Source organism: Suncus etruscus, chromosome 14 (genome assembly GCF_024139225.1).
Source record: "Suncus etruscus isolate mSunEtr1 chromosome 14, mSunEtr1.pri.cur, whole genome shotgun sequence".
NCBI classification, from domain to species: Eukaryota; Metazoa; Chordata; class Mammalia; order Eulipotyphla; family Soricidae; genus Suncus; species Suncus etruscus.
The window spans coordinates 24,650,036-24,673,212 of NC_064861.1; the positions used below are offsets into that span (position 1 = coordinate 24,650,036).

General features: G+C 44.8%; 1 protein-coding gene and 1 pseudogene across 1 annotated transcript; one reads left to right on the plus strand and one right to left on the minus strand.

Annotated features, from left to right (window-relative positions):
* Positions 1 to 246: 246 nt before the first annotated feature.
* Positions 247 to 23,066, minus strand: IK (IK cytokine). The gene is made up of 20 exons (XM_049786005.1): positions 22,969 to 23,066; positions 22,422 to 22,488; positions 20,217 to 20,309; positions 19,025 to 19,084; positions 16,919 to 17,086; positions 16,712 to 16,826; positions 15,598 to 15,668; positions 14,881 to 14,927; positions 12,978 to 13,141; positions 8,972 to 9,080; positions 6,832 to 6,871; positions 6,451 to 6,676; positions 6,198 to 6,216; positions 5,222 to 5,300; positions 4,520 to 4,600; positions 4,052 to 4,109; positions 1,340 to 1,428; positions 1,052 to 1,160; positions 676 to 710; positions 247 to 591 (listed from the first exon to the last, which is right to left on the minus strand). Exons 1-20 carry the CDS (start codon positions 22,982 to 22,984, stop codon positions 564 to 566), a joined length of 1,674 nt encoding a protein of 557 aa, XP_049641962.1. The 5' UTR covers positions 22,985 to 23,066; the 3' UTR covers positions 247 to 563.
* Positions 20,363 to 20,937, plus strand: LOC126027065 (ATP synthase F(0) complex subunit C2, mitochondrial-like; annotated as a pseudogene).
* Positions 23,067 to 23,177: the final 111 nt, after the last annotated feature.

Here is a 23,177-nt window from a genome sequence, read left to right on the forward strand (position 1 = left end):
AGGGGTTATTCCTGGCTCCAGGCTCAGAAATTGCTCCTGGCAGGCACGGGGGACCATATGGGACGCTGGGATTCGAACCGATGACCTCCTGCATGAAAGGCAAACGCCTTACCTCCATGCTATCTCTCCGGCCCCAGCACTGAGCTTTCTAAGTGTGAAAGCAGGCCTGACTGCATATAATCAGTATAACTGGTATCTCTCTTGATGCTTCAGAATAGAGAAGATAGCAAGTTAAATAAATTGTCTTTATTTACTTTATTTACTACTCCTGGAGATGTTCAGAGTTCCATTAGGGCCACTATCAGAAGTGCTAGGGGAAAGATGGCAATGTGAAATCAGGGATTGGCCCTAGGGCCTCACACTCAAGGCATGTACTTCACCACTTGTGTCCCAAGTTAACCAATTTTAATGGATCCAAATAATTACACAGTAAGAGTTTACAAACATTCACAAAAACAAAACAAAACAAAAAAACAACCACCTCTACTCTTCTGGAAACTGAAGAAAGAGTAATAGGACATACATCCTTGTTTGTAAATATTCTTTTTACAAGACACTGGAGATTAATATTTTGGTCTTTTGACCTCAACCCTGCAATGAGAGAAGAAAAGAGTCAAATCAATATACTAGGTGGTTCCCAACATTCCACAGAGCAATAATAATAAGGCTACTCACCCATCAGCTTCCATTTTCTTCCTCTTCTCAATGATCTGAAAAAATTCAGAAACATTTAGAGCTGGTAATTAATTGTATGGCCTTTTGAGACCCAAAATTGACCTCTTTCTTATTCCCATGGCCCACCAATTCTCCTCCCACCTCCTGCCCCACTCCACTCCACTCCACTCCACTCCACTCCATTGGTCAGTGTCTCCTCTCAGCCGAGCCAATATTATATGGCCTACTGAGGCCCAAAATTGACCTTTCCTATTCCCATGGCCCACCAATTCTTCCCCCACCTCCTACCTTCCACTCCACTCCATTCTACTCCATTCAGTGGGTCAATGTCTCCTCTCAGCCAAGGCCCTCCCATCTAAGAGGTAGATTCACTTACTGCACTAATCTTCTTCCACTGACGATCAAGTTCTGCCTTGTCATTTGTTTCCTTAAAGCGCCTAGTCTTTCGCCCTTCTGACATCTTGATGCCATACTGGAATGCAGCTCTGAGAAAAAAATTAGTTAGGGGAAGAAGGCATCAGATATTGTTTAGCAGTAACAAGTAGTTCCCAGGAACAAACTGCTTCCAGAGAGGGGACAATACTATGTAATCTGTTGTAGGTTTGTCTACTCCATCACCAGCCACCCCCCACCCCTCACTCCCAAGGTCATAGTAGCAACTCACTTGGGCAAAGCCTCTTTGTTGTTCATATATTCACTGTATTCCTCCTGGGTGTCAAAGTCCCAGCGGCCTAAAGGGCCCTTCTTGTTACCCTATTGCAGAACAAAATAGCAGATGGGGAAGGAAGAGACATCAATGATAATGAAAATCTAGCTGTCCTTGATTAAAGTCAGGGTCTAACACATTTATTCATAAGTCCTACCTAATAAATGCTTACTATGTACCTAATATGTGCTAGGCAATAGTCTAACCACAGGTGCTGGTGTAATGGTACAGTGGGTAGGGCATTTGCCTCGCTCATGGTCAGCTCAGGTTCAACTGATCCCAAGCACCCTATATGATCTGCTGAGCCCACCATGAGTGATCACCGAATATAGAGCCAGGAGCCATTAAACAAAAACAAAAAAGATTATAATCACTAAATATGTATCTTACACAACTATTCTAAAATCTCTATTAAGGGTCAGAACTATAATACAGTGGGTAAAGACAACATAGGTTCCATCCCTGGTGCCCAGAGCCACTCCAGGAGTGATCCTGGAACACAAAGCCAGAATAAGCCCTGAACACTGCAAGGTATGCTGTCTACCCAAAAAAACAAAAATAACTATATTAAGAAGGAACTATACGGGGCCAGCGAGGTGGCACTAGAGGTAAGGTGTCTGCCTTGCAAGCGCTAGCCAAGGAAGGACCACGGTTCGATCCCCTGGCATCCCATATGGTCCCCCAAGCCAGGGGCAATTTCTGAGCGCTTAGCCAGGAGTAACCCCTGAGCATCAAACGGGTGTGGCCTCAAAAAAAAACAAAAACAAAAACAAAAAAAAACAAAAACTATACTTTTCTTGGTTTTCCTGGTTGAGGAAACTAAGGCTTAAGCAGTAAATTAGCAAGGAGACCAGAGTGATAGTACATCAGGTAGGATGTTGCCTTGCATGCAGGTCAATCTGGGTTTGATCCTTAGCATCCCAAATGATCTGCCAAGCACCATCAAAAGTAATTTGAGTGCAGAGCCAGAAATGACCCCTGAACATTGCCATGTGTTAATCAAAAATAAAATGAGCAAGGCCACAAAAAATGGCAAAGCCGTGATAAAAACACTCTAAGACAGAATTAAATCATAATCCTAACATTTACAATAAACTGAGAACAAGGATAATGGAAATGGAACAGAATTTTGAAACAATTTTTGTTCTTTTGAGGCTAGAGTGATAGTATATAAGTGAGTGCTTTCCTTGTATGAAGCAAATTCAAGTTGGAGCTCCAGCACCATATACTGTCCCCTGAGCCCTGCCAGGAGTGATGTTTGAGCACAGAGCCAGGAGTAAGTCCTGACTTCTGCCAGGTGAGCCACAAATCTATTCTTCTATTTTGGTTTTTCTTTTTTTGAGATGTAAGAGGGAGGGTACTGGAGACTGAATCTAGGGCTCATACAAATGAAGCAGATACTCTACAACTAAGCCTCATCCCTCAATCATGTTTCTGTTTTTTTTGGGTAACACCTGGAGGTGTTTATAGCTTACTCCTGAATCTATATTCAGGGATCACTCCTAGAAGGTTCATAGGACCGTATAGGGTGCTGGGAATTGAACCCAGGCCTGCCACATGCAAGGAAAGCACCGCACCTGCTGTACAACAGCTCTAGCCACGTTTTTATTTTGAGAAAAATAAAAGAAAATTCAATCCTCAATAAAATAGTTATTTTGCTAAAGACTCAATTCTTCTGTCCTGCTGAAGGATAGAAATCAAAGTTTAGGGCCCGGAGAGATAGCACAGCGGTGTTTGCCTTGCAAGCAGCTGATCCAGGACCAAAGGTGGTTGGTTCAAATCCTGGTGTCCCATATGGTCCCCTGTGCCTGCCAGGAGCTATTTCTGAGCAAACAGCCAGGAGTAACCCCTGAGCACTGCCGTGTGTGCCCAAAAACAAACAAACAAACAAAAAAGAAATCAAAGTTTAGCACACAGTAGAAAATAAAATCTGGACTCACTTGATTTTGTGTGTCCCTCCCCCCCCTTGTTTTTTGCTTTGGGTCATACTTTGCAGTGGGCAGGGGTTACTCCTGGCTCTGTACTCAAGAATTATTCCTTGAAGTGCTTGGGAGGCCATATATGATGCTGAGGATCAAACCTGAGTAGCATGTTGATCAAACATGCAAGCCGAATACCCTACCCACTGTACTATCTCTCAGGTCTCTTGTGCACTATTCTTCAGGTAGGACTGTTTACTTGGTTCTCTACTCCTATGCACATTAACAGTTGTACCTTTTGGGCAGCATACAAAGCATTCTCAGCCCTGAGGAGGGCTAGAAACTGAGCCCAAGGCTTCATACATATGGCACATGTACTCTAGTCACTGAGCTGTATGCCCAGCATTGGGCAGTCTCTTAAAAAAAAAAAAATTAATCCGGGGCCAAAGAGATAGCACAGCAGTAAGATGTTTGCCTTGCAAGTGGCCAACACTGGACAGACCCTGGATCGAATTCCAGTATCCTTTATGGTCCCCCGAGCCTGCCAGGAACAACTTCTGAGCAGAGCCAGGGGTGACCCAAAAACCAAAAAAAATAAAAAAATAAAAAAATAATCCATTCTGTCCCCACAATGTTTCTGTTCCCTTTGCAGCTGAGGCAGAGGAGGCCTAGTAAGTGAAACACACATTAGAAGAGCAAATAAGGGATATGTATTAAAGAGTAGATTCCCAATCCATCCTCCAGCTCCAACCTGGTCCATTTTGCTGTAATCCACTTCCTCATCACTGTCCACAGCCATGTCATCCATTCTAAAAAATAAAAAGCAACAACAGGTAAACACAATATACCCACACATTTTGTGCATATGTTACTTAAGATGCAATACCCCTAGATAGAAACCACCCAGATAGTTTTTGCATTTAAAACTAATAAAACAATCCTCATGTGTAAAGTGTCTCTGGGGCCAAGCAAATCAAATTTCTACCTTATCACCCAGCTTTTTCTCAAATCACCCCAAGTTTCCTTCTTTTTGAATATTTGGGCCGCACCAGGTGGTGCTAAGGACTGATTTCTAGCTGTATTCATGAATTAGGAGTTAGGGCAACAATGAGATGCTGGGGATTGGACCCAGGTCAGCTGCATGCAAGCTATCTATTGTACTATTGCTACCATCACCCCACCGCCCCATAGCCTCCTTTTTTAAAAGGATCCCACATACGTGGCTGGGTAGCATTCAGCATAACTGTTGGACATCCCAAAGAAATCTCCAAGCTGCTTCTTGTCCTCTGGCTTCTTCAGCTTAAGCTATGTTAAAGAAATTTAATTGTATCTCTTACAAAAAAAACTTCAAGCAAGTAAGGCCAACACCTAAAATTCCTCACAGAAAAACTCTTCAGGTAGGACTGCAAACCTCTTAGAAAAGGCATCAGGTTGGGGCCGGGTAGGTGGCGCTGGAGGTAAGGTGTCTGCCTTGCAAGCGCTAGCCAAGGAAGGACCGAGGTTCGATCCCCCGGCGTCCCATATGGTCCTCCCAAGCCAGGGGCGATTTCTGAGCACATAGCCAGGAGTAACCCCTGAGCGTCAAACGGGTGTGGCCCAAAAACCAAAAAAAAAAAAAAAAAAAAAAGAAAAGGCATCAGGGGCCAGAGTGGTAGCACAGCAGTAGGGCATTTGCTTTGCATGCTGCTACCCAGGATGGTCCTGGGTTCGATCCCTGGTGTCCCATATGGTTCCCCAAGCCAGGAGCAAATTCTGAGCACAGAGCAGGAGTAACCCCTGGGTGTCACCGACTGTGGCCCCAAAACAAAACAAAGAAGGGGCATCAAATTCAGCAGAAGGAAAAAGTGGGATGGCCAGGAGGTGAAGAGTGGGAAATGGGGAGGTGGAACTGTTCTGTGGAACACAGTACATAAAAGGATATGATTCGGTGCCTTCCCAGCCAGTGGACCCAGAAAACTTTTCATTGATGGACTTGATTAAATCCTTGGCAGATCCAGGCCCTAAAGGAAAAATTCTATTCAGGCTTTTAAACTAAAAACTCACAATCGCTTCCCATCAACATGTTTTCAACCTCTGGCATTCATCACCTTTTCTTGCAGTTCTGGGTGGGATCAAATCCAGTCTCACACATGCAAGCCAAGCACTCTAGTTCTGACCCATGTGCCCGGTCCCTTCGTTACATTTTTTAAAGCAACCAAACCTTTTTTAGATCACAGAATTTTCATCACATTTTAACTAATAATGACTTACTCTGGCTGAAATGGAGTAGGGTGTCCAAACCATGTTTTAAAATTGCTTCCTGCCCTCAGAACCCTACTGCTAGAGGAATTCTATGTAAGAGACCAAATATGATCGATTCTGCACAGGACCTTGGAGGGAACACCAGACTCATAGTTTCGTCTATCCTGTAAAGTAAGATTTGGATTTTCTGAGAACTTAGGTGCCAAACTGCCAATGCTGAGGTCAGACCGGAGAAATGTAGGACAAGAATCAATGGATGGATATAATACACCTTTTTGGGCACAATCCACTGTTGATGTAATAGTAATTGGACTTGGATATGCCCCCTATAATAGGCAACAGTTTGGGGGTATAGCACCTTCTTCCACCCCTTCACCTTCCCCTCCCCTCTCTCTTGAACCTGGCCCTCTCTGGCTGGTGAATTACTACCTCTATCTCTTGGGGAAACACCACCACCACCCCTGCACCTGCAGACTTCAGAATGAGACTGGAATAAAAGATACTTAGTCTCTATCTTTCTCTCCTGGGCAGCCGAGATGAGGTCCCAGGTGACTACTTTTTGGCTCCCTGGGTGGTGACCTCACCCCACCCGGCAGTCGGGTCCCCTGGCCCTTGCAGCCTTGCAGCTCTGCTGCTCTTGCAGCCTTTACACCCACCTTTGTCAACATCCATGGGCTAGAAAGAAAAAGAAACTTAGATGAGTGTCACCATGAAGGACTCCATTCATCCCTCCCCCAGACTGAATTAATTCCCTACCCACCATTCCCAGGATGGTTCCTACACTAAATTAATTGCCCCCAGTTGCTGCTGTGGAGCCTTGAGTTGTTTACATAGTGGAGAGAACTTGAACCTGCCTGGGCCAGCAAAGACAGGTGCTCAGGTACCTGATACCAAGGGCCCACATATCACCTCATCATCCACTTTTGGCTTTTCAAAGTAGCTATGTCTCTTCTTTTCCTCCTCTCTCTCACGGTCTCGCTCCCGTTCTCGCTCCCGCTCTCGTTCTCGCTCCCGCTCTCTGTCACGATCTCTGTCCCTTTCACGATCACGTTCCCGTTCTCGATATCTCTCCCGCTCTTTGTCCCGTGGTGTCTTGGTTGTGGAAGGTACGTAGTCTCCAATGTCTTCAAATATACTAGGCAAATAGCAATTAGATGTCAAACTCATAAATCCCTATTTTCCTTGGCCACTTCTCTAGATTCTCCTATCAGGCCTTCCCCAGATACAAAGGACAAGAAACAGAGGCTGATCCCCACCATCTCGAGTCAGTCAGTGGGGTTGGGTACATACTTCATGTCAGCCTCGGGAGGTTTCTTCTCTTCCAGCTTCCCTAAAACATTTTAAAAAGGGGGAGAAAAACACTTCTGAATTAATCACACTAAAGAGTTACAGCATTTGCTTTGAATGCAGCTGACACTGGTTCAACCCCCAGAACCATAGTCTTCAGAATACCACCAGGTATTGCACCGCCCACCATCCAAAAAAAAAAAAAATGGGGCCAGAGAGATAGCACAGCAGTAGGGCATTTGCCTTGCACGCAGCTGATCCAGGATGGACCTCGATTCGATCCCCAGCATCCCATAAGGTCCCCAAAGCCAGAAGCGATTTCTGAGCACATAGCCAGGAATAATCCCTGAGCGTCACCGGGTATGGCCCAAAAACCAAAAAAAAAAAAAAAAGGGGGCCGGGAAGGTGGCGCTAGAGATAAGGTGTCTGCCTTGTAAGCGCTAGCCAAGGAACGGACCACGGTTCGATCCCCCGGCGTCCCATATGGTCCCCCCAAGCCAGGGGCAATTTCTGAGCACTTAGCCAGGAGTAACCCCTGAGCGTCAAACGGGTGTGGCCCAAAAACCAAAAAAAAAAAAAAAAATTAAATAAATAAAAAAATAAAAAATAAAAACAGGGCTGGAGGAAAGTCAGCATATAGTTGAGCAGGGTTTGATTCCCAGAACCCCACCATATAGTCCCTTGAACACCACCATTCTTGAGGACAGAGCCAAGAGCATTATGGAGTATGTCCCAATTCCCCCCACACCAAAACAAAAACAAAAACAAGGGGGCCGGAGAGATAGCATGGAGGTAGGGCATTTGCCTAACATGCAGAAGGACAGTGGTTCGAATCCCAGCATCCCATATGGTCCCCTGTGCCTGTCAGCAGCAGTTTCTGACATAGAGCCAGGAGGAACCCAAGCGCTGCCAGGTGTGACCCAAAAATCAAATAAAAACTAAAAAATACAAAAATATGGGCCGGAGGGGCCGGGAAGGTGGTGCTAGAGGTAAGGTGTCTGCCTTGCAAGCGCTAGCGTAGGACGGACCATGGTTCGATCCCCCGGCATCCCATATGGTCCCCCCAAGCCAGGAGCGATTTCTGAGCTCATAGCCAGGAGTAACCCCTGAGCGTCAAACGGGTATGGCCCAAAGACAAAAAAAACAACAACAACAAAAAAAAAAAACACGGGCCAGAGCAATAGCACAGCAGTAGGGCATTTGCCTTGTGCACCACTGACCCAAAATGGACCCAGATTCAATCCCCAGCACCCTATATGGTTCCCTAAATCTGCCAGGAGCAATTTCTGAGTGCAGAGTCAGGAGTAACACCTGAGTGCCACCAGGTATGTCCCCCCAAAGTAACAAAAATCACATTAAATTTATTATATTCTCTCCTGTTCTCCTGCTATAAATGCCTTTTAATTTAGTTGTTTAGTTTTTGGAAGGGGAGTACTCAGGGGTTACCCTTGGCTCTGCACTAAGCAATCATTCCTACTGACTCCTGGAGGAACATATAGTATGACAGAGATCAAACCCAGGTCAGCCGCATGCAAGGCAAGCGAATTACCCTCATAACTTTCTCTCCACCCCAATTCAATTTTATTTTATGGGCAACACATGGGGGTGCTCTGGGCTATTGGTGCTCTGGGATGATTCAGAGCCAAGGATCAAAGCCTGGACTTCTGTAGACAAAGCACAATCTTATCTATTGAGCTCTCTTTTTTATGTATCTAGTTACGGTGGGGAAACTTGGGGCCACATTTAAATGTGCTTGGGGGCTATTCCCAGCCCCTATACTCTGGAGTCACTTCCAGAGTGGGAAACTAAGCAATGTGGGATCAAACCAAGGTCTACTACATGCAAGATAAGCACTTTAACTCTCTCCTACTCCATACATGCCTGTTTTAAACCTTTTTGCTTAGGAAATAAGACAATGAAAGTGACTCATTCCCTCCTCAAAAATGAACCCACTGCTTCCTAACAAGTCAAGCGAAGAGCCTGGATGCCATCTCCTTGCCAAAGTTCCACTATTTCTAATTTTCTCTGCTCCCTAGAAAGAAGCCTTCTTATATAATACAGAAAGAAGACTCCAAAAGACCTCAGGTCCACCCTAAAATGCCAGTCTAGGAACAAGGTTTCTCTCCTTAGCCTTCCATAGTACCTTTATCTTTCTTCTTGAGCTTCTTGTTACGAGTGCCCTGCCTCAAGTAGGAGAGGATTTGTGTGAGCTTGCTGATGACAATGTCATTTGTTGTCAGTGTGGTCTGGGCCTGAAAAACCAATAAAACAATAATGTTAGCCTTGAAAACCCCAAGAAACAAAATGTTAGTCTAAAGAAAAGAAATCACCATTTATTCATTCACTCAATCACTTAACAATTAAAGAATGAGTTCCAATTTACTAGACAAGATAGAAAGAAGTATTATGGAAGGACATTGAGACAAATGAAGACTTTAAGATACAAGAGTAAATCTACAGAATTGAAGGAAGCCAGGATAATGAAGAAAAGAGTAAAGTGGCTGCAAAGACCAAATGGTACAATGATTCCTAAGTCACAAAAAAGATGCTGGCTTTAGGGCCAGGGAGATATCCCCAAGAGCTGAGAGTACATGGTTTGCATGCAAGTGCCCTGGGTTTGATCCTTAGCACTATTGGTTTCCAGAACAATGTCCTGGAATACTAAATAAGCACTACTGAGTATGGCCTGAAATTAAAAACAAGGGGCCAGAGAGATAGCACAGCAGTGGGGCATGAACCTGGTTGGATTCCTGGCATCCTATATGGTCCCCCAGCCTGCCAGGGGAGATTTCTAAGTACAAAGCCAGGAATAACCCCTGAGAGCTGCCGGGTGTGACCCCAAAACTTAAAAAAAAAAATTAAAACAACAATCTTGGGCGGAAGCAGCAGCACAATGGTAGGGTGCTTGCCTGCAGGTGGCTGACCCAGACAGACCTCGGTTCAATCTCCAGCATCCCATATGGTCCCCCAAGCCAGGAGCAATTTCTGAGCACATAGCCAGGAGTAACCTCTGAACATCACAGGGTGTGGCCCAAAAACAAACAAAAAAATCTTGGCATAGAGTTTATGGTCCCCTGAGCAACTCCAGGAATGATTCCTAAGCACAGAACCAGGAGTAAGCCCTGAGCATCACCGGCTGTGGCTCAAAAACAAAAAAAAAGGTCAGAAAGTGTATCCTGAAATGAGTGCTCAATCAAGTATAAAACTTACTTATAACGAAGAGCACACAGAGAGATGGGAGAATTAATGACTAAAGAGTATGAGGGTTCAGATCACAGGTCAACCCTGGTTCAATCCCAGGAACTTCATGGCACCCCAAATTTCATGTCTCTATTTCTGGAGACCACCAGCACTGCTGGTAGGTGGCCCTGGTTACTTCCTGCATTGCAAGGCCTAAGCAGTGTTCCTTCCTTGCAGTGAATGCCAGTCAAATCATGCCTTCTGAATGCCAGTCAGGCCTCCAGAGCACTACTTAGTAATGCTCAAAAAGAAAAAAAAAAAGTGTGACAGGATGTGGCTCTCTTGTATAGATGAGGTTCAGAGTTCCACTCCAGGCACCAGAAGGTCCCCCTGAGACTGCCAGGAATAATTTCTTTTTTTTTTTTTTTTTTTTTTTTTTTTGGTTTTTGGGTCACACCTGGCAGTGCTCAGGGGTTACTCCTGGCTGTCTGCTCAGAAATAGCTCCTGGCAGGCACGGGGGACCATATGGGACACCAGGATTAGAACCAACCACCTTTGGTCCTGGATCGGCTGCTTGCAAGGCAAACGCCGCTGTGCTATCTCTCCGGGCCCAGGAATAATTTCTAAGCACAGAGTCAGGAATAATCCCTGAGGCACAGCCAATGTGACCCATAAACCAAAATAAATTAAATAATTAAAAATATATTGAAAGAGGGGCTATCACAGCAGTAGGGCATTTGCCTTGCATGCTGCTGACCCAGGAGGGACCTGGTTAGATTCCCAGTGATCCCCAAGCCTGCCAGGGGCGATCTCTGAATGCAGAATCCAGGAGAGACCCTTGAGCGCTGCTGCATGTGGCCCAAAACCAATCAACCAATAATTAAAATTTAAAAAAATGTATTGAAAGAAAACCTGATTGGAAGTAAGGAAACTAGGAGACTCCTTTAAAATGTTTTACCAGGACTGGAGAGAAACACAGCAGCAGGATGTTTGCCTTGCATGCAGCTGACCTGGGAAGGACCTGATTTGATTCCTGGCACCCATATGGTCCCTAGCCTGCCAGGGGCGAATCCTAAGTGTAGAGCAAGGAGTGACTCCAGAAAGCCACTGGGTGTGGCCCAACAACCAATCAATCAAGTTTAAAATAAATAAATAAATAACCTGTTTTACCTAGAGATACATCAGGTAAGGCACTTGCCTTGAATATGCTAACACAGATTTGATCCTGGAATTCCATATGGACCTCCAAGCCCATCAGAAATGATTCCTAAGTGTAGATCCAGGAGTAATTCTGGAGTAGCGGCAGTGAAGACACTGCCCCCCCCAACAAACTAAATAAATTAATAATAATAAAAATTTGGGGGGGGGCCGGAGATATAGCATGGAGGTAAGGCATTTGCCTTTCATGCAGGTCATCAATTCGAATCCGGCTTCCCATATGGTCCTCTGTGCCTGCCAGGAGCAATTTCTGAGCATAGAGCCAGGAGTTTCCCCTGAGCACTGCTGGGTGTGACCCAAAAACCACAAAAAAAAAATAAATAAATAAATTTTTTTTTTCACTGAGCTGGATAGGGAGATGGTTCTGTAGGCTGTAGATCATGTTTTGCATGTTTAGGCCCAAGTTCAATTTCCAGCACTCTCCCAAGTACTGAGTTGGGAGTATCATGAGGATGCCACAAAAATAAATTAATTAATTAAATATCAACAAAAGCTGTAGCAAGGGGGCCAGAGTGGTGGCACAGGTGGTAGGGCATTTGCCTTGCACGCACTAACCTAGGACAGACTGCGATTTGATCCGCTGGCATCCCATATGGTCCCTAAGCCAGGAGGGATTTCTTTTTTTTTTTTGGTTTTTCGGGCCACACCCGTTTGATGCTCAGGGGTTACTCCTGGCTATGGGCTCAGAAATCGCCCCTGGCTTGGGGAGACCATATGGGACGCCGGGAATTGAACTGTGGTCCATCCTATGCTAGTGCTTGCAAGGCAAACACCTTACCTCTAGAACCACCTTCCCGGCCCCTTATTGTGTGTGTGTGTGTGTGTGTGGTTTTTGGATCACACCCGGCAGTGCTCAGGGGTTATTCCTGGCTCCAGGCTCAGAAATTGCTCCAGGCAGGCACGGGGGACCATATGGGACACCGGGATTCGAACCAATGACCTCCTGCATGAAAGGCAAACGCCTTACCTCCATGCTATCTCTTTGGTCCCAGGAGGGATTTCTAAGCCAGGAGTAACCCTAGAGCATCACCAGGTGTGGCCCAAAAACCAAAAAAAAAAAAAAACTGTGGGGCTGGAGATATAGCATGGAGGTAAGACATTTGCCTTGCATGCAGAAGGACGGCGGTTCAAATCCCGGTATCCCATATGGTCTCGTTCCCCCCTCCACCACCGCCACCGAGCCTGTCAGGAGCAATTTCAGGAGTAACCCCTGAGCGCTGCCGGGTGTGACCCAAAAACCAAAAAAAAAAAAAAAAAAACAAGCTGCAGCAAGGGCTAGGATTGTAGCCCAGTGGTAGAGCTCTTGCCTTACAGGTGTAAAGCATACATCCCAAATACTCCCATAAAGTAAAAAAAAAAAGACATGACGGGCCCGGAGAGATAGCACAGCGGCGTTTGCCTTGCAAGCAGCCGATCCAGGACCAAAGGTGGTTGGTTCGAATCCCAGTGTCCCATATGGTCCCCCGTGCCTGCCAGGAGCTATTTCTGAGCAGACAGCCAGGAGTAACCCCTGAGCATCGCCGGGTGTGGCCCAAAAAACAAAAAAAACAAAACAAAACAAAAAAAAGACATGATTAGTAATAAGCTAACAAGAAACAATGGCTTAGAATGGAAAGCTATTAATGTAATTGGAATGAAGTGAATGAACGGTGTAACTCAGAAGGTAAGAAATAGACAGTACTTGGGAGATGAGAGTCAGGGTAGAATCACAGCTGAGGCTTGTGAGACTCTCAGGACTGCAATGACTCACCTCCATGGTGGGGCAATCAGCCTTGCTTCGGATAAGAGTGGTGGGGATATCTGTGTCTGCATACTCATCATCTAGGTCCACCACATAAGCCATGCGGCCCGGCAGGAACAGCTCATTCCTCTCATAGGCTTTGCTCTTAAAGAGCATTCGGTAAACATTACGGCCTGTACAAAGAGCAAAGAACAAGGCCTGATGAGAACCTTCCAGGATAACAGTGCTTTTGACTAAACAACTACCCAGAAAGTGAAATGCAGTGCATGCTATGCTTTATTTAGGTTTAACATCCCTATGAAGTGGGAGTTATTTTTTCTGTTAATTGATTAAAAAAACAGTTAAATTATTTACTCAAAATTATATAACTACCAAGTGATACAACAAATGGGACTAGGCAAACTAACTCAAAAGCCTGAACTCTGATCCACTCTTCTACAATGACCTCTCAAAGGTATAATCAAGCTTCAATTGACTATAATAGATTTACTATGTACTATAATCTTGGTAATAAAAAAATTACAAGTTCAATATAAAATTCATATTAACTATATTGTCTCCCAATAATCCCATAAGATACTTTGCATTTTGTTTTAGTTTTAGTTTTAATGTCACACCCAATGATGCTCAGGAGTTACTCATGGCAGTGCTTTGGGGACCAAATGGGATGCCAGGAATCAAACCTGTATTGGACACATGCAAGGCAGTAGTACCCTACCCATTGTACCATCTCTTCGTCTTTTTTTTTTTTTTTTTTTTTTGGTTTTGGGTCACACCCGGCAGCGCTCAGGGGTTGGCTACTCTTGGCTCTTTGATCAGAAATCGCTCCTGGCAGGCTTGGGGACCACATGGGATGCTGGGATTCAAACCATTATCCATCCTGGATTTGGCAGAGTGCAAGGCAAATGCCCTACTGCTGTGCTCTCTCTCTAGCCCCATTAACCCTATTTTTGAAAATAGACAGACATGTCCTAAGAAGTGTAAGATTCTAAAATCACATGCCTAATATGATTTAATCTTCAAATATAGGCCTCTTAGAACAGTAGATTCTGAATTTGTAATCCCTAACTGTACTCATTTTAATGCACAGGCTCCAATCTGCAAGAATTTCCAACAGAACTGAGGAGACATTGAAAACAATGTAATGAAGTCCATGTTCTGAATTCTAGTTAAGTATTTTATAAAAACAGCAGATAAGGGGAAAAAAGGGAAAGAAGATTGAAGTAAAGAAGTATTATCTGGGCCCGGAGAGATAGCACAGCGGTGTTTGCCTTGCAAGCAGCCGATCCAGGACCTAAGGTGGTTGGTTCGAATCCCGGTGTCCCATATGGTCCCCTGTGCCTGCCAGGAGCTATTTCTGAGCAGACAGCCAGGAGTAACCCCTGATCACCGCCGGGTGTGGCCCAAAAACCAAAAAAAAAAAAAAAAAAAAAAAAAAAAGAAGTATTATCATGGGCCCGGAGAGAGAGCACAGCGGCATTTGCCTTGCAAGCAGCCGATCCAGGACCAAAGGTGGTTGGTTCGAATCCCGGTGTTCCACATGGTCCCCCGTGCCTGCCAGGAGCTATTTCTGAGCAGACAGCCAGGAGTAACCCCTGAGCACTGCTGGGTGTGGCCCAAAAACAAAAACAAAAACAAACAAAAAAAAAAGAAGTATTATCATGGGAGCCGGAGCAATAGCACAGCAGTAAAACATTTGCCTTGCATGCTGCCAACACAGGACAGACCCTGGTTCAAATTACAGCATCCTATGGTCCCCCAGGCCTGCCAGGAGCAGCTTCTGAGCGCAGATCCAGGAGTAACCCCGAATACCACCAGGTGTGACCCCCCCTCCCAGAAAAAAAAGCCAGAACATTAAATTCCCTACAATTTGACTACAATACACGGCCATTACTGTAGAAAATACACTTACCTAAACGTGTTTTAAATTCAATTTTGTTCTCAGGATCTTCATCTTTCCTGAGAGGATTAAAAAACAACACAACTAAGTTTAGTCTTATTCTTTTTTATTTATTTTTGGGGTTTTGGGCCACACCCAGGGATGCTCAGGGGGTACTCCTGGCTATGCGCTCAAAAATCGCCCCTGGCTGGGGGGACCATACAGGAGCCTGGGGATCGAACCGAGTTCTGTCCTTGGTTAGCGCGTGCAAGGCAAGCATCCTACAGCTTGCACCACCACTCACCACTTAGGCCCCAGGGACTATTCTTTTTTTTTTTTTTTTTTTTTTTTTTTTTTTTTTTTTTGTGGTGGGGGGTTTGGGCCACACCTGGTAGTACTCAGGGGTTACTCCTGGCTCTGTGCTCAGAAATCACTCCTGGCAGGCTCAGGGGACCATATGGATGCCAATTACCATCTGTCCTGTATGGCTTCATGCAAGGCAAATACCATACCTGGGGCTCTGGCCCCAGGGGCTAACTTCTTTTTTTGTTTTTGTTTTTGGGCCACACCCGGCAGTGCTCAGGGGTTTCTCCTGGCTGTTTGCTCAAAAATAGCTCCTGGCAGGCACGGGGGACCATATGGGACATCGTACCAACCACCTTTGGTCCTGGATCTGTGCTATCTCTCCGGGCCCTGGGGGGGGGGGGGGTTAACTTCTTAATTCTCCAGCTCTCCCAGACATTGACCTACTTGGTTTCCTTCTGAGGCTTTTCCATTAGTTCTTCCTCTTCTTTCTCCTTGCTGGCAATCTCAGCTCGTACCTAATAGGAAAGCATGTAGGGTTTACACATTTATGTATCTGTTGTCTTTTTGGTTTTTATTTCTTTTTTGGTGAGGGGGTGGTTTGGGGTCATATTTGGCGGTGCTCCTGGCTTTTGACTGGACCATGCACTGTACCAGAGATATGATCGAAGTCACAGCAAGTGCCTTGCTTACCTCCTGTACTATCTGGTCCCATAACTGTTACATTTTGGGGCCCCTGAGCAATGCTCAGGGGCTACTCGTAGCTGAGTACTCAAGGAACTAAGTAGTGTTAGGTATTGAATATGAAAAGCATGTGGTACGATGCTGATATCTCCCTGATTTACAACAGGTTTAATCTATTCACCTAATATGTATATTTACTAAGCCACCACCTAAACATCACCTGTCATATTAACAGGAACTAACAGCACAATACTAAATAATATAACAAACTTCTGAACACCCTAATGGAGTTTAAAGCAGGAGACAGATAAATTAAGCCATTTATAATTACAGCAGGAGCAGAGGAGATGGCTCAAGAGGTTGGATTGCAGGTCTTGCATGTAGAGCCTGTGATTCCACCCCTAGCACAGCCTAGTCATCCAACACCATCCCAGTAGCAACACCTAGCACTGCTGAGTGTCACCAAAAAACAAAGAAAATAATATGCAGTGAGAACCTGTATTTGATTCCCGACAACACATGGAAACAAAAACAAATAAACTTCAAGATAAAATGGTTGTATGTGAATGGCTATGAATAGAAGAGTTTTGTATAGATCTACAAAGTGAAAAGTGGGAAGTGATCATGCTGATCTCCCCAAGAAAATAAAATTAAGGTTGAGACATGAAGAATGAATAGTAGTCAATCCTACAGAGGGTACACCAATAACCTTTATTTTTTTTGTTTTGTTTTGTTTTTTTGGGGGGCCACACCTGGCAATGCTTAGGAGTTACTACTGACTCTACATTCAAGAATCATTCCTAGCAGTATCCAGAGAATCATATGATATGCAAGAGATAGAACCTAGGTAGCCAAGTGAAAAATGAAAAAGATCCACCTTTTGAAGGAGGGCAAAATCCAAGCCTTTCACCAAATGGGTGTGTTCCATGTCACCACCCAAGAATTTGGACTCCTGGATCAACTGTCTTCTTTTCTCAGCAGCTGATTTGTCCCTGCATATGAAAGGGATCACATTAAAATAGTCCTTTCTGGATGTCAAACTGGGACACTGGGAGAAACACTCCCCAGACCACTTGGGACTCACGCCTCAGCAGTAGGGCCCACAGCCCTGTAATTTGCTGTGGTGCTGATGAGCTCAGTTTCCTCATAATCTTTGTTCACTCCATCTCTCCGTTCCTTGGCCCGGTCCCGGTACTTCTCTGCTAGCTCTCTCTCTCTCTCAATTTCTTGCTGACGGAGCTTTGCATAATAACTGTAATCAGAGAAATGAAAATGAGTGGCTATCCCAACTGTTCACAACTGTGCAACTTCACACAACTCAGATGGTGAGTACTCAAAAGACCTGACAGAATCTTTTTTTTTTTTTTTTTTGGTTTTTGGGCCACACCCGGCAGTGATCAGGGGTTACTCCTGGCTGTCTGCTCAGAAATAGCTCCTGGCAGGCACGGGGGACCATATGGGACACCGGGATTTGAACCAACCACCTTAGGTCCTGGATTGGCTGCTTGCAAGGCAAATGCCGCTGTGCTATCTCTCCGGGCCCGACCTGACAGAATCTTGAGCCTCTACACTGAAAGAACTACGAGATATTCCAGCTCACAGATATGCTGTTCCACTGCTACCTAGGATACTCCATCTGTGACTTATTCCTGGATATTTGCTCAGGGATCATTCCTCATGATGCTTGGGGAACCATATGCAGTGCCAGGTCACTGAACAGGGTAAGCCAAATGCAACACAAGTATCCTAACTCCTATATTATCTCTCTGGTCCAATTTCAGAACTTTTTTTTTATTTTGTTTTTTGGGCCATACCTATGACGCTCAGAACTTTTTAATACCACTTAACATGCACGACATTATTGAAGTATAAATTTTGGTAGCCTAAGTTAACTCCTATAGCTATTAAGAAATTAAGAATTTGGATCCAAAGAGATAGCATGAAGGTAAGGTGTTTGCCTTGTATGCAGAAGGTCGGTTTCGAATTCCGGCCTCCCATATGGTCCCCTGAGCCTGCCAGGAGCAATTTCTGAGCATAGAGCCAGGAGTAACCCCTGAGCACTCCCGGGTGTGACCCCAAAACAAAACAAACAAAAAAAAATCATAAATTTTTAAAATTTGTATTACTTTACAAAGTTAATCAGGAAATAAATCATTCCTGGGCCATAGAGGTGGCACAGTGGTAGGGCATTTGCCTTATATGCAGCTGACCTAGGATGGACAGCAGTTCAATCCCCTGGCATCCCATATGGGACAATTTCTGAGCACATAGCCAGTAGTAACTCCCGAGCATCACCAAGTGTGGCCAAAAAAAAAAAAAAAACCATTACTTGCTAGTCCACACACGAGAAGTAAAAAGTAATGTACAAAGTTCAGAGAGTTTAGCATCATATAAAGATCGTATTTAATAGAATTCAAAATGGGACCAGAATGGTGGTGCAAGCTATAGGGCGTTTGCCTTCCAAGCGCTTACCTAGGATGGTTGATCCCCCGGCATTCTGTATGGTCCCTTAAGCCAGGAGCAATTTCTGAGCACATAGCTATAAATAACCCCTGAGCGTCACCAGATGTGGCCCAAAAAGCAAAACAAAAAAACAAATAGAATCCAAAATTTCTTTCTTTCTTTCTTTTTTTTTTTTTGTTTTTTGGGCCACACCCTTTTGATGCTCAGGGTTTACTCCTGGCTAAGCGCTCAGAAATTGCCCCTGGCTTGGGGGGACCATATGGGACGCCGGGGGATCAAACTGCAGTCGCGATCTTTCCTTGGCTAGTGCTTGCAAGGCAGACACCTTACCTCTAGCGCCACCTCGCCGGCCCCAGAATCCAAAATTTCTTAAGTAATTATAATGTGTCAGGCAATAATGCCTAACATGTACAATCAGTTTATCCTCATGACAGCTAGAGAGATAGCATGGAGGTAAGGCATTTGCAGAAGGTCAGTGTTTGAATACCTGAGCGCTGCCAGGTGTGACACCCCCCCAAAAAAAGAGTCCTCTACTTCCACTCTACTACATATATATATACATGTACACACACACACACACATACACACACACACATACACACACACACACACACTTTCCCCTGAAAAATAAAAGTATCATTTAAAAAATAAAGAAAACCTTGCCTATGACCTGTCTCATCCAACAAAATTCATCTTAAAACCTAACATTCTTCCATTCTTATTTCACCTTTTCTTTTTTCTCCTCCTTGCAGCTGGATCTTCATCCTCATTATACTCCCTTGGCATCCTAGAAAAGAAAGAAATTTACTATTAATAAAATATTGTCAGACCCTTAACCCCAAAGGGAATGGCTTTGAGACAAAAGAAAGAACTAAACAGAGTTTTAATCATCAGAGACCCATGTCAGTTTTTGTATATAAGTGGCTCTGACCTTAGAAATATCACAACTACCTTAGGACAATTTAAAAAATTCCCAGGGTCAGGGCCGGAGAGATAGCATGGAGGTAAAGTGTTTGCCTTGCATGCAGAAGGTCGGTGGTTCAAATCCCGGCAACCCCTATGGTCCCCCGAGCCTGCCAGGAGCGATTTCTGAGCATAGAGCCAGGAGTAACCCCTGAGCGCTGCTGGGTGTGACCCAAAAACTAAAAAAAAAAAAAAAAAAAAAAAATTCCCAGGGGCTAAAGCGATAGCAGATAGCAGAGTGAATAGGGTGTTTGCCTTGCATGCAACCAACCCAGGTTCAGTTTCCGGCACACCATATGATTCCCCGAGCTCCTCCAGAAATGACCTCTGAGTACAGAGCCAGAAGTAACCCGAGCACCACTGGATGTGGCCCAAAAACAAAAAGAAAAGATATATCCCAGGGACCAGAAGGTAGGACATTTGCCTTGTACACCATCAACCTGGGTTCATTCTCCAGCAGCCCTTAATGTCCCTTAAGCACACCAGAGTAATTCCTGAGTGCAGAGCCAGGTGTAATCCCTGAGAATCATCAAATGTGGCTCAAAAAACAAAATATTTTTTTAAAAAACAATAAATATCAGGACTGCCAGTACTGGGCTGTTCCCCAATGATCAGTGCTCTGCAATGCTTGAAATTGTACCAGGAAAGACACAGATTTTATAATTAAAGACATGCTCCAAAAATAAATAAATAAATATATAATACACAAAAACTGGAGCATACAATGAATAGCATACATCTCACCCAGATTTAATCCCCAGAACCCCATATGGTCCTCTGAGCCCACCAGAAGTGATTCCTGAATGCAGAACCCAGAGTAACCCTTTACTCTGTAATGCCAAGCACCACTGGTGTGGCCCAACCCACTACTGCCCCCCAAAATAAACCCCCAAAATTAGTTCTCCAGCTTTTCCACAGGAAAAACAGGCAACAGAGTGGATCGCAATGGAACTTACTCATGATGACGTGATTTAGAGGGTGGTGCAGAAGTAGGTGCAGCCCTTGGGGTCATGAGAAGTTTTCTAAAGTCTTCATTGGTGAGCTTAGATCTAGAAGGCAAAGATGTTAAAAATTAGTTCCCAGAGATCTGAACTTTCCTGCCACAATCCGTCATCCCTTAAAAATGTATGCCTGCGTCAGATTTGTCTCCACCTCCACATGTCAGGAACACTTCCCAGTTGCTAAGCAGATCCCTGTCTGCTGTGGTGCTAAAAGGACCAGATGAGAGCCTCAGCAGCTTCTCAGCCCCATGCTCCTTGACCTCACTTGTTCCGAGCCACAACCTCCAAACTAGCTCCATTTCTAGGGATATCGACACAGCAGCCAAATTCATTGGTCTAGGGCTGCCACAGTAGGGGCACAGTAGTGGCTGGCTCTGGAACTGGAACTGGAAATGGAACTGTATTTGGAAGCCTCATCATCGGTTATGCCAGGAACCCTTCCTTGAAGTAGCAGTTCTTTTCCTATGGCATTCTGGGCTTTGCCCTATCCGGAGGCCATGGAGCTCTTTTGTCTGATGGTGGCCTTTCTCATCCTCTTCGCCATGTGAAGAAGCGGAATCCACCTCCTATAGCTATTTCTCCTGTATCTCTTCTGCCCTATATGTTCATCTTCCTGAACTTCCCCAGGCTGCCTGGGAAAAATGGTTGGTTCAGGGTTTGACAGAGAAGACAAATACTGTATTAATAAGAAAAAGAAAACATACTTCCACATATGAGGTTCTGAGATTTATGCCCATTACTGTCCAACAACCCTTGGTACCAATTCCAACACACAAACGTATATATTTTAATGATCAGGGACTATTATAAATCAGTGTGTTTGAGTGCAGCTGACCCGAGTTGACCCCTAAAGCCCTAAAAGGTCTCCCAACCTCTGCCAGGAGTGATAAATGAACACAGAGCCAGAAGTAAACCCTGAACTTACGATAGGTATGGCCAAAACACAAAAAGTTTACTAATCAAATAGATATTGGAATCAAGAAGATGCTTAAATACTGATATATAAATAAAATAAAATAGCCTATTTGAAAGGCAATTTGGCAGCATTTACTGTTAGTTAAGTATCTATATGCTATAATCCAGCAAATGTGTTCAGTTTTTTTTTTTTTTTTTTTTTTTTTTGGTTTTTGGGCCACACCCGGCGATGCTCAGGGGTTACTCCTGGCTGTCTGCTCAGAAATAGCTCCTGGCAGGCACGGGGGGGGGGGGGGGGGCATATGGGACACCGGGATTCGAACCAACCACCTTAGGTCCTGGATCGGCTGCTTGCAAGGCAAACACCGCTGTGCTATCTCTCCGGGCCCAAATGTGTTCAGTTTTATTTAGCTTAAGCAATAACTAACTTGTGTATAAGAAGGCCTGCAGAGGTCAAAGCAATAGTACAGCAGGTGGGCATTTGTCTTGCACACAGATGACACAGGTTCAATTGCAGCATCCCATATCGTTCTCCCAACATCACCACTAATAACTTCTGAGTGTGGAGCCAAGATAACCCCAGGACATCACCAGATGTGGCCCCCAAAACAATCAAACAAAAAAAAAACATTAATAACAAAATCTTAGAAATAATTTAAGTCCCATAAATTCATAAATGGAATCCAAATTTTGTTTCTAGCCATATTGGTGGTGTTCAGGTCATCTTTCCTGGAACTGCACTCAGGAAGTATCCCTGGCAGTGCTTGGGGGACCATATTTTGTTTATATATTCAGGGAATCTCAGGAATTGAGAAAGGGTTTCCCCACATGCAAAGCCTGCACCTTAACCCCTGTACTACCTCTCAAGCCCCAGTACTAAGTAATTCGAACTGGTCTATTGACAATGATTTCTTTGACAAAAGTCAAGACCAAGATTCCTGAGCACAGAGCCAGGAGAAACCGCTGAGCAGTGCTCAGTGTGGTGTCCCCCCCCCCAAAAAAAAAGTTAAAAAAGAAAATTTCCAACAAATATAAATAGCAACTTTTAAAAGACTATTAACTCTCCGTCTCCCCTCTAATTCTATCATGCAGCTGAATTAACCCATTGAAATCACAGAGAGATAAAGAGCACGCTGTTTAGATTTTGACTATCCATGCTCACAAAAAAAATCTCTTCACCATCATCACCCCCCACTCTACTCACAGCCAAGATAATTTTCAAGAACCGATCACCGAGATACTCACTGGTGGAAGGAGTGAGGATCGTCCACATCGTGGCCATCTGGGGCCAAAGGATTGGAAAACGGCTCGCCTAAGGAGAGAGAAGAAAAGATTGACACTAATTCAGTCTTTAATCCTGTGCAAAGCTTTTCTCCGTCAAAGTGACTCTAATCTACTAAGACAGAAAGGCAAGAACAGCGACGGTATAATAAAGTAAGCGCAACCGAGGAAAGACACTAGGAACAGCGGGAGCCCAGAAAAGGGAGCCCCTAAAACCGTCCTAGGGGCAGTAAAGCATGTCACGGAGATGACATCTGAGGTACTCCAATAGATAGACTAGCAGAATCCAAGATAAAGGGAAGGCGGGTCTGGAGAGTCAGGCAAAAGAACTCCTTTGGTCATTTGCAGCAAGAACTAGGCTTGGGAACAGTCAGGCGCCCAGGCCTAGCCGGGGGAAAGGGCTTCCTAAGGCTGCAAGAGTCACAAGACGGCCCTTCTCCATCCTCACTCAATCCCACACTCACCAACAACACCGATATAAGCAGAGAAGGGCAGAAGGCCCGAAACTTACTATCTCGCTCGGGCATTTTGTCCGCGTCCTTTCAGCGCCAGCAGCAATGAACCCAACCACAACAACCCGGTGGCAACAGAACTCTACCCACAATACACCTCAGCAACCAACCCACAGTTCCCTGCGCTCAGCGGCCCTTCAGAGCCCACCCATTAAAGAGGAAATTAGAACGCTCTCCGGCGACGCTTCCATAAGATTGGTCAATTTGG